The 12,017-nt window shown below is 43.4% G+C and overlaps 1 protein-coding gene across 5 annotated transcripts in view; it reads left to right on the top strand.

Annotated features, from left to right (window-relative positions):
• FAM13C (family with sequence similarity 13 member C) overlaps window positions 1–12,017 on the top strand; it is a 74,919-nt gene that overhangs the window by 36,347 nt on the left and 26,555 nt on the right. For all 5 annotated transcript variants that reach the window (XM_053388327.1, XM_053388324.1, XM_053388323.1 and 2 more), the window contains exons 5-6: window positions 93–156; window positions 11,727–11,880. In XM_053388327.1, the coding sequence (XP_053244302.1) occupies window positions 93–156; window positions 11,727–11,880 (218 nt within the window). The remainder of the gene's footprint in view (window positions 1–92; window positions 157–11,726; window positions 11,881–12,017) is intronic.

Below are 12,017 nucleotides of genomic sequence, written 5' to 3'. Positions count from 1 at the left end.
TGCCCCAGTCCTTGTTCTTGAGGTGGGCAGTCCACCTTTAAAAGCACTTCAAAGTGGCACCTACAATTACCCTCCCAATTTTCATGTTGCAGGACAGATCAGAGTGCATTCATTTCACCAAAGGATGGCACTGAACATTTCCAGAACTTCAGTGAGGTAAGTTGATCAGTGACCTTAAAAGCCTGCTATAGGATGCTGTGGGCATCTTTGTTTAAGGAAGCAAAAGAGACAAAGGGCCGCTTTGCACTTGCATGTCCCCCATGCATCCCTTTATGACTGTATGGATAATCTGTTAGAGACGAGTGATGGGAAGCACCTTTGCCAGAGATCCTGGAGAGCTGCTTTCATATGTCGATAAGAATGGGCTAGATAGACAAATAGTTTTACTTGGCATAATGCAGCTCTCTCTCTCTCTCTTATTTATTTATTGTTGTGGTTGTTATTTATAACTTAACCTTCACCTGTACAAATAAAAGGGCAGGTACAGAACATAAAAAAGTAACAACCAAAGTATACAAGAGACAACAAAGCCTTATACTATGCACCATCAAAACAAGCAAACAGCTTAAAAATAGCAGGGAAGGCTAAACCATCACCAGCGCAAAAACTTTAAAAGTCCTGGGCAAACGAATATAAGTATTAACCTGGGGCCAACATGGTAACAATGTCAGTGCTAGTTATGTGCATCAGAGGAGGGTGTTCCACAGAGAAGCAGTAGCGACTGGTGGGGCAGTGTGGCTACCAGTCTGCTGCTGTCCTGGCTACCCAACACCACAGGCCACTGTTGCTTACCGAGAGGAAGAAGGGAGAGGGATGAGGCACTGGCAGCTTGTTGTGGTGCGACAGGTGGTGGTGGAGCCAGTCCAACACTCCTGGGACTGGTGCCAGGCTCTTCACACCCTGCTCCTTCCCTCTTGGTAGGTGGCTGTGGCCTGCAGTGCTAGGAAGCCAGGAGAACAAGACTCTCTTCTCCATCACCAGGTAGCAAGCCATCTCCAAGCATCCTCTGAAGAACTCAGAGACATGAGCAGGCTGATATAGGGAGAGCCACACTTCCAGGCGTTTGGTTCCCAGATAGCAGTTCAAATGGTCAGATTCAGTGAGCTTGGTTCATGCTTTCATTGCATGCATGTATGAATCGGCCTAATTTATTTGAAGGCATTTGCTTCAAAACACTTAATTCTGGAGTACATGCGGTGGTCCTGAAAGGAGGCAGGAGTTCTGCTTTCTGATCTGAATGTACATGTACTTAGTAAAGAGTAAAGGCCATCATTGACAGCAATGTTTTTCTTACATGCATTGAAACATTCCAGAGATTTGCATCATAGCTGCTTTCTCCCTTAGCCTAGTGATCGGTGTCCGTACAAATTATTTTGTTTTGTGCTGCTTATATGTTAGTCAGCTACAAAGGCTGATCAGTAAAGGGAGGGTCAAAAAGAGCCACTTCCTCTTCATCTGGCAGTCACAGTGGATAGTAATTGGCTAGTAGAATGCTCTTCTTACTCTTGTGAGCCAGCCCTGTATTAAGCTCAGCGAGTAAGCAGAAAGCTTGGTGGCAAGTGTGGCAATTGGTTAGCAGTTAAGAAGGTGGCACTGCTGCCTTGAAGAAATTGGGGAGAAACTTTGGGCTCATCCATACTTCCGCTTGTCCTGTGCTGAGAAATATGGATCTGAGCGTTTTCCTGCTTGTCCCATGCTTTCCGAGCAGTTTTGTGTTTGCCCCACAACTTCCCCCTGGAAAAAACACTCTTTACTGCTGAATTGGAACAAATGGCAATCCGTGGAACCACCCAATTGCTATTTGGTCTGATTCAGTAGTAACCACGGGTTTCTCCAGGCGAAAGTGGCAGGCTAAAGAGAGGTGCGGACAAGCCCTTCTTTGCACTCCTGTAACTTGGTTGCCCTTGTGCTTTTTTGAATTACATGTGGTTCAAAATTAGTCCTGGGATGGCCTCCTTTTGTGAAATTACGCACCATACAAACCATGTGTTATGCGTTGCCATGCCACCTACCTTGTGACACGCATGCAGATAAATTAGCTGCCACTACTTGTTTATGGTTCTGGTTTGGTTCTATTCTGAAAACTGAGATGCCTTTGAAAATCAGAAGCATTTGTAAGCTCAGAGCATTGTAAAGGTACAAGGGCAAGATTGCTCAAGGTAGACGAGAGACCTTGTTAAGCTGAGGGGAGGACGTGCAGATGTTATGTGCTGATAATAACAGAGCGTAGAAGAACAAAAGAGGCAAAACTATAATGAGAGAAAATCAAGACTGGTGACTAGCAAAATAGTAGGATCAAAATGTGTTGCTGAAGAGTAAATCTGAGAAGCTTTTTAAAATATAATGATAAGATTGCCTACTGGATCAGGCAGTGGGAAACATATTAGGCCAAGAGGATATAATTGAGCGAATTTATGCTCTGATGATCATAACAGTGTACTACTGTTGCCCTGGGCAAGACAACCATCGTGAAGGAGGTTGACTAAAGGCATATTTGCACCAGATTCAGCATTGTGGCAAGCATGCATAATAAAATAGGAGTGATCTGGCACAACAGAACCCTGCTCTAGATTTGCCCTGCCTGTAATGCAGTTGTGGGCGCAGAACCACTATGGGCCAAAGCAGCACTTCTCAAACTTCTTTTGCATAGGACACACCACCTTCCCCCCACCTTTTGGTTCCCCCCTTCAAAAAAGCATATAGGTAACTCATATTTTAAAAGGGTACTCTCTAGTGCAAAGAATGTGAAAAAATAAAATACCCACCCCCCCTTCAGCACTGACTTCAAAACTAACACCAAACCAGGTATGTATTATGAAAATTATGTGGCCTTCCCAGGCCATGCTACATTGAAGGGCCCCCTTAACTGGTACATTTTTTAAAAAGGAATAATTAGTAGAATGCACTAGCACCGTATTATGAAAATCACTGGCCCTAGGCCAGGACCTTAATGCTAGTTTGATAGTCTGACTTTAACCATCATCATCATCATCATCATCATCATCATCATCATCATCAAAATAAATCAAGTTCAGGACCAAGTATAAATATCCTTAGCTGTCCCCAACCTTTCCATTGAGCCCCTAAATGGAGCTTGTTGACCACCAGGGATATACTTAGAGAAGCTTTGGGCTCAAAAGTTTGGGGTATATAGACTGCAGGTGCATCTCTACCCTCAAAAGCCTCTGCTTTAAATGGAGAGGTCCCTGTGGCACCACAGTACATCCCCTACCCTAGACATTGAGCTTGAGCAGAAAAATCCAAATCATGCACCATGGTAACTTAAATTCAGTGCCAAGAAAATCTTTATAGTTCTGCAACTTGTATAACACATGCAGCATTCTGGGCTTGCTGGTATTTCTCAGCACCAAATAAAAATGTATTTCATGTTGTGAGAAATCGGCAAATGCAAAACAAACGTTCAGTTATCAACCTTAGAAATTGTGGGGAAAGGGCAGATTCATAGATGCCTATATTTCTTTAAGGGTACAGCAAAACCGGGTGGTAAGGAAATTCAGAAACACTCCACTTTTATGCTTGTGTTGTAATATGTGTAGCTTAATGGTAGTGGATAAAGTTGTAGTCTAGGTTATGAGCACAGAAGCATGGAATGCAAAATTGAATTAATGAAACACTTCTTTAAAAAAATAGCACACTTGCTTGGTTTATATACTTCATGGGGGCAAAGCATTATCCAAGAGTATTGAAATCCATCTTGTAACAGCTAGAAGTCTTATTCTTTCTCCCTTCTCTAACATCTGGTGTTTTGCCAGGCAGCGTCCACCCACTTTCAAGCTATCTTAAGGGCCGGAAACATCCGTTTTAAAAAAAGAAGTGAAAGCTTATGATTTCTTACTGCTTGCGTCTGTACCCAGCACAAGTCCTGTGCTTAGGTGGTGTAATTGCAGAATACATCCTGCCTTGACAATGATGCTTCTGCACCCAGTTCCGCAGACTCTCGCAATATTGCTTTGCAAGCACTTAAATGGAACAAAGAGTTTCGGATGAAATATAAGTCAAAATGATGCCTTTGAAAAGAGCGTGATTGCTGCCACAGTTCTGCTTGTGAATCATATTCTGACGTGCATTAAGTGAACGAGTTGCCTTCAAGAGCCCACTCTTGCAATTTAGTATACTGCGGAGCCTTTCCCTGCTTTATTTGGATCCGCCTTTCCGTTTGGTCTGTTGTTTACTGGGATCAGTAGTTGAAGTCCAGAAATGTTATAGTCTAAATGAGCTGTCTGCTAGACAGAAGAATCACGTGGAGTGGCTTAGACTGGAGACAAGGTGCAGCTCATTAAGCCATCGATAGCAATCCAAGCTTTGTAGGCCAAGTGCACAAATAATTCAGATGAGTAGCTTCACACAGTTGCACCAAGAATGTAGGGCCAGGGATGTAGTGGTAAATTTGGAAGTGTAAGCCCTCATCCTGACAGCCCACATAGCCACACCCCCAAAGAGCATCTGAAAGCAGTGTTGATCTCTGTGGATTTGTTGGCAGTCAAGAGCGTAACAAATGCCTCATTCTCTGACGTCCTCTATGCTAATCTGTCACAACGAAAGTCAGAAGCTGAAGGTCTTGTTATCCACTCAGTCGCTTGCAAGAGCAAGGAGGGCCTGTCAGTTACCCTCAGCTCTCTGACAGATGACATAATTCCTACTGCTGTGTTTGTGTGGAGAAAGTCCTGGAGCTGTGCTTTGCTGTGTCCATCCTCCTCCACGCTGCCCATGCATCGTTTGTTGGTTTGTGTACAACAAGCCGTTAGGTGGCTTGGAAACTGTGGTCGTTTAAAAAATGGACTATATGGAGGTCTGGCAAGGGGCTTGGATAGCTGAGTAAAGGGTGCAGTCCCAACCATGTTTGCTTGGAAGTCAATCCCACTGAATTCAAAGGAGCTTACTCTCAGGTAAAAGGGGTTGGGATTGCAGCCCAAGTTGCATATACAGTCATACCTTGGTTTTCAAACAGCTTAGTTCTCGAATGTTTTGGCTCCCGAACACCGCAAACCCAGAAGTGACTGTTCCGGTTTGCGAACTATTTTTGGAAGCCGAAAGTCCGATGGGGCTTCTGCGGCTTCTGATTGGTTGCAGGAGCTTCCTGCAGCCAATCAGAAGCTGTGCTTTGGTTTCTGAGCATTTTGGAAGTCAAACGGACTTTTGGATGGAACGGATTCCGTTCGACTTCAAAGGTGCAACTGTATACTTGGAGAGCTCTGCATATTTCTTACAGGCTTGGTGTGTGGTCTAAAAACCTTAGAAGAGTCACATCCCTACCTACGGAAGCCAGTTCCCAAGTTCAGGATGGGCCAATAAGTCCATGCCACTTTTCCACGTGTTCATTCCTGTCTCTTCTTTTTCATTTCCACCTTAACCTGTTGAGTTTTAAATAAAGACGTGTGCCCAAATTTGTATTTCATATGTGAATTTATGTGCGTTTTCTCTCAAAATGCACATCTTAGAACTTCTGTCCTTTTTGTATTCTGTGGGTCGAGATTCATGTTGGAAAAACCAGGAAGTGTGGAAAGCTGGCAGCTAACAAAGTTCCAGCTTGTGTGTTAGTCTGGGAGGTGTGGATCAGGTTGGTTCATACCAGAATTCAACAAAGATCAGATTCTTCAAGCATCCCTCTCCAAAGGTCCTCCGTACACGAATATATTCTAGCAAAGGAGTGTGTGTGGGTGAGGGAGACCTATGGCCTTCCACGTGTTGCTAAACTAGAGTTCCTATCATTCCTTTACATTGCCCCCTCTGGGCCTGATGGGAGTTGAGAGTCCCAACATCATCTGAAGGGCCAGAGTTTCTCTACCAGTATTGCAGTGTGATCAAAAGACACAACCCAGGCTGGGTCTTCGAAAGCAAAGGGGCAGGGCTACGGAGATGGATATCAGTTCAATTTAGAAAGCCCCCCCCCCCAATAAGTTCTGTTGGGGGAAAATAAGGTGGTTCTGTGTTAGGAGATGCACTGCCCCTCCAGAGGTCCTTGCAATAAACAGGTTCTTCATCGCCCATCAGCAAGAGGGACATTTCTTTAGTAAATAAGGAAAAATAGCTATAGCCCTTATGCCATGCCCGAATAAAGCAATTTCTGCATAGCTGGTTCAGCAGTGGCCTGTAACAAACAAAACACGAGTCTCTTTGTGTTTCACTGCTGTTGGTTTGTTCTGCGCACAAAGGAAATGGCTGACTGGAAATGGCAGTGTGTTTTCTCCCCCTCCTTTTCCCATCTTAACAGATGTTGACAGTTTCCTTGTTTATCGCATATAAAAACCATAGCAATTTCTTTCTGGATAAATAGAGGTAGGCAAAGATGTGTTCTCTTTGATGTCTCTCCCCCCCCCGCACTCCCAACAACCAACCCCTAAATAGACTCTGAATCTACCACCTTCCTTCTTTTGAAATGTTGCTTTCCTTGAAAGGATGCTGTGTGTGTGTGTGTGTGTGTGTGTGTGTGTGTGTGTGTGTTTAAAGTAAAGCCTAGTGTTTAATAAAAGCCTAGTGACTAGTAATAGAAATGGCCCTTTCATTGTTACGTATTTCATTGTATTAAAAAAACCCCATTTGATTAAACTTGGCTTTCTGAGGTCCTTCCAAAGACTTCTGTATTCAGCCTACATAGAAAGAGTCAGTGTGAGGCCAGTTTGAGCCTGGAAGGGAGATATATTATTATTATTAATTTATTTAGCACCATATATGCAAATGAGCAGGTGTGACAGCTCCCTTTCCAAAGAGGCCTGCTATCTAAAACAGACACATGGAAACAACACTGTGCAAATGAGAGAAGAACATGTTGTCTTTTCTATTACATGCCCTCTTGCTTAGGTCACATGCACACTATATTTTATTTTACTCATCACAGAGCTGCAATCCCCAGCACCCTTAACTGACTACAGTTCCCAAGATTCTTTGGGGGGCAGCAGAAGTCACGTGCCTTAAATGTGTTTTACATGTATGGTGTGGATGTGACCTTAGTTGCAGAAAGATATAGGGAGTAGGAGGTTGACCCAAAGGCTTCCTTGAAATGGTGGGTTTTGAGGATGGTTTAAAGGAAATAAGAAAGCTGGTAACACAGAGGCATTCTGGGAGGCCATTCCAGACATAAGAGGCAGCGAGGGAAAATGGGTGGAGCCATTTCAGGAAGCAGGAGACATTTGGAAGCCATGAGTGGTAGTGATGAATGAGTGAAAGGAGGTGTCAAAGCTAGGGATGGGTGACAAATTCAATTCAGTTCACATTTAAAGGTGAGCGTACCTAATTCACATTTCCCAAAACAATAGGACAACAAAAATACAGTCATTCTTTGACATCCACCCTCCTCCGAATTTTGCAGTGCGCTTCTCCCACCAAGCAATATGCTCAAAAATGCATCCCTTCGTTTTTTGGAGTGTACGTAGAAATGGATATATTGTTGAAAATACTGCAGAGGACATTATATTAAGAAAACTGCTGTCAATATATGAATTGCACACAAACGTATTTATATTAGGAGACACCCACACTAAAGGGCTGACGAATTTTCCTGAGGACCGCAAACTGAGGTGGAAATGTGGAGAACCTAATTTAAGATTTGAAAAATATATATATCCAGAAACCAAAAGAAACAATTTTTTTAAGACCTGCAATCTTAAGCGCACATATTGGCTGTGGGATATTGGCTGAATGCTGTGGGACCTGCTTCTGAACAAACACACGTAGTAGGACTGTGCTGTAAGAGTCATAAAGAAAGCAGAATTTTGCTACAAGTGACTTTCCCCCTCCATAGTGCTGCAGTGAGGGGAAGAGTTGTACCTGGTAGATTTTTGTCTTGTGCACAGCTCCTTAAACGTAGTTCCCCTCAAGGTCTGGAGCAATTTTTATCAGCGAATCAGGGCAGGAGGAGGAATGATATGTCTTGCCAATGGCTGCAAGTGATTGATATTGAAGCTTCGGGTTGAGAGGCGCCATTCCTCTGAATACCGTTTTCTAGGAAATAGCAGAAGAATGCAATTGTGGCCATGCTATGCTTGATGGCTTCCCAAAGGCATCTGATGTTCTGCTGTGGGAAATGCCATGCTAGACTGAAGAGGCCTTTAGTTGATCCAGCAAGACTCTTCTTACGTTCTTAATGCTGTTGTGGCTCAGGCATATGAAGTAAATGTGTACATTAGGAGAATGGCTTATTTTCCAGGGGTTCACCTTTGGAACAGCTTTCCTCCACCTTTCGATAGCACTTCATTGGCCCATCCCTCTGAAAAGAGGAAACAGTAAGAAATGGGAGATTTCAGACTTGATGGTTTGCAGTTATTTATATTGGTTCTCTATGCCAAGTTGCTATCAAGGCCATGTTTAAAAATATATTTTTAAAAAATATATTTTTATTTCAAATCCCTCAACGGTAGCTGGAAATCTGCTGGAAACCTCATGCCTGCAACAGATGGGGAAAATATATATTTAGAGCTGATTTAATTTTTCTAAAAATGAGTATATTACAGCATCGGCATTGCTAAAAACAGCACTGACCACCCAGTTTTTAACACATTAGTCTGCTTGGGCAGTTTTGTACCATAGTTAGTAAAGAGTGCCAGCTGTTAATTATGGAACAAATATATATATGTAGGATCATTCTAAATTGAGGAGTGTATTTTCCTCTTGATGAAGGAGTTAATTGCTTCTGTCTGGTCAGCCAAATGAGAGAGATATTTCAGACATATCCTGCTTATTCTCTTGATGCCTCCCAGGGCAGTGATGTACAAACTGTTCTGGGGAGCTCTATGGTTTGTAAGAAGTTTAGCGGGGATTTCCAATGGGAAGATCAGCAGAGAAACATCCCAGAAAGACTGCTCCATCAATCCCCATTTAAACATCCTCACTTGTAGTATTATGACTGCAGGACTGCCCTTGCTGGTTTCTCTACACATCACCCATTGGAGGGGAGAAATCTGAAGTGGTGTGCATTCTCTATATGGGTGGGTTCCTTGCATGACTTAGAACTCTGCACTATATGGGTTCAAAGTCACATAGGAAGCAACGCTCCCCAAAAACAGATGGTGCTGGAGAGAGGTTAGGGGTCAGTGACCACAACCCCAGTTACCAACCAATCCCCTTTTCTGGGTGCCCTCATCACCAGAAGTTAGTTTGGAGGGTGGGGAGGGGAAAGGGCATTTTTGGCTTCCCACAGAAACCCAACTAGTGCCTAAATTAATACTATTTATATTCCAGATGGCAGGTTTTTTTCTCCTTCACCTAAGCATTTTTATATGCCTGTTGTCTTTGTCCATGGAGTTTTCTTGGCAGGGATACTGGAGTGGCTTGCCGGTTCCTGCTCCAAGTGGATCACATTTGGTCAAAACTCTCCACTATGACCTGTCCATCTTGGGTGGCCCTGCACGGCATAGCTTCTCTGAGTTATTCAAGCCCTTTCACCACAGCAAGGCTGTGATCCATGAAGAAGCATTTTAGGTTATGCTGTGGATTTACCCTCTGTAGATTGTGTTGCGTTGCTTCAAATTTTGCTGCTGGGTTGTTAGTTATTTTACAGCACTGCACCCTGCCCTGGAAACAATGCCCTCCCTGCCTGATGAAAGGCAACATAGAAGTTCTTGAAACAAAATGAATTAAATCATTTAACCCTCCTATGAGCCAAAAGCCACCCTATATCTCTGGATGAGGGAAGTTCTAATGCTGAATGTTCTGGCCTTGCCTTCTTCCCGTCTGCCTCTGCTGGATGGGTGACGGTGCAATGTCTTTTTGTGTAGAATGTAGTTTGGTTTGTTCAGTTCTTCCCGGTGCAGAGAAGGGGCACAAGTTATTTGCCTGAGGAGGAGAAGGAGATATTTGCAGGACAAGTGGTTCATGCAGAAACCCAGAAGCTAAACTCCTGTGAGGGTGTGCATTTGTCACTCTTGCACACTCTAAAAGTTAAACCTTTTTCTCTCCCCCCCCCCGCAAGAGGAATATATGAAGTGTCTCTTCCAGCTTTGATTCAGAAAACACCTGGCAGTTATCAGAAGTCTGAGAAACATTGGTGTAGGGTAGGGATGGATGAATCTTATCAATGTTGGTTTCTCTTGGTTTCTCATTTTTCCATTCTTAAATCCAGTTCTCCACATTTCTCCAGCAATTTGCATTAAAAAAAGAATCATGAAAATTTACCGGTGCTTTAGTGTGAATTTCTCCTAATAAACACATTTTAATGCAATTTTCATTAATATAACACGTCTCTGCAAACATTTTTCACTAACAACACATTTCTGCACATTTTCACTAAAATCTGCATTTTCATATATACTTTGTCCAAATACATACATTTTTGCACACACTGTTTAGTGATAGAACTGTATCACAAAATTCTGAGAAGTGTGAATTTCTAAGGATACCTGGGTTTCGGTTCACATAAGGGTCAGGAAATGCAGATTAGGTGATTTCTCATTATAATGCAAACAAAATTGAACTCTAGCTGAGGGTATATTTGCATACAGTGTAAGAGGTTCTAGGTTCAGATAAAGATATTGCTGGACTGAGCTCCTGTATCCCTCTCCCTGGGCTCTGCAGTTTAAGAGCCATTGTGGTATACTGGTTAGATTGCTGGATGAGGGCCTTGGGAGACAAGGGTTCAAGCCCCCACTCAGCTGTGAAGCTCCCTGGGTGACCTTGGGTCAGTCACTGTCTTTCAGCTTAACTTTTCTGATAGGGTTGTTGTGAGTGTAAAATCGGGAAGCCAAGAACTGTGGTTGCTACCTTGAGCTCTGTAAAGGAGAGTTGGGGTATGAATGCAAATCAATCAATCAATCAATCAATCAATCAAATTAAAATCAAATGTAAGCTGTAGAAATATGAGGTCACACATTTTGGGAGCCATGCTCGTTTATGCCTTAGCGTTGACAAGCTCTTCTTATTTTGCTTTATCTTGGATTGTTACCTGCTCAGAGGGTATGAACTCTTTTGCATTCTACCCTGTATTTGGGGGTGGGGGAGAAATTGTACTTTCATGGCCTACACACGGACTTTCGTCACCTCCTCGGTCCATGAATGATTAGGGCTGTGGGAATGCTTGCATCCCAGCAAGATGCTTGTGTCAGATTATGCGGCTAGAATATTGCACTCTGTATTCAAGCCTGGGAATGAGAAATGGATCAAGCGTGAAACAGGAGTTGGAGGAGCTGCTAAGAGATAAAGAGCCTTTGCCGTCATTGATTTGTTTGCGGCGAATGACAAAGATCTGTTAATTTTGCCCTGGCGCAGGATGGGAAATGAAAAGCCAACCCTCTGCTCAAAAAAGAAAAAGGGGAAAAAAAGAGGAGTCTAGAAATGTAACCCTTTACTTTCTGCAATGTATTGCAAAATATGCTATGGGGGGATTTTATTCTCCTCCTTTTTTATGAATGGGAAAGGGGGAGGGGCTTAATGCCACCAGGCCCTGCAATCAGCACAACCTGTGAAATCCTTACATGGCATTTTTTGCTCCGAGAGCAAAGCCTCCAGCTTCTCAGACTGGCTTTCAGGAACAAATCTTTTCTTCTTTTTTGCTGATGAGATGATCTTTCCCTTGTGTCATAAATAATCCAGAACAGTTAAATAGATGGAGGAAACGAAGGCGCATAAGGAGTATGGCATGTCTAAGCAGTTAATTCACTTTCTCTGAGCTGTGAGGAGGAGCAGCCTTTCCTGCAGACAGCCCCAAGGAGCTGAAGGCTTGATCCTTGCCATTCCCTCGCTCTCCATCTATCCCAATGTTCTGTTTTTGCCTGCAGAATTCTTTGCTGAAGCTGCAAGCCCTTGAAACTGACCTCTGCTCTGCATTTCTGCCGAACCAGGAAGAAACACCACAGCTGCCGGCTTCAAAAGACCCAGTCGCTTCATCGATCCCAACCAGCAGTGTGCAAGTTGATGGGGAGAGTTGTGGAGGTAAGAGAAGGTCTTTGTTAATGGGCTGTCCTTGTTTCTGATTATAGAGGCAATCAGTGGCATACATCTTGACCTAATAAATTGCAGCCCCCCCTTCAAACAGCACAGAGGGCTGAGGCATAATTTGGGGTTACAAG

This window comes from Podarcis raffonei, chromosome 5, assembly GCF_027172205.1.
Source record: "Podarcis raffonei isolate rPodRaf1 chromosome 5, rPodRaf1.pri, whole genome shotgun sequence".
Classification (NCBI taxonomy): domain Eukaryota; kingdom Metazoa; phylum Chordata; class Lepidosauria; order Squamata; family Lacertidae; genus Podarcis; species Podarcis raffonei.
The sequence above is the reverse complement of the archived record's forward strand: the minus strand, read 5'-3'. Positions and strand labels throughout refer to the sequence as shown.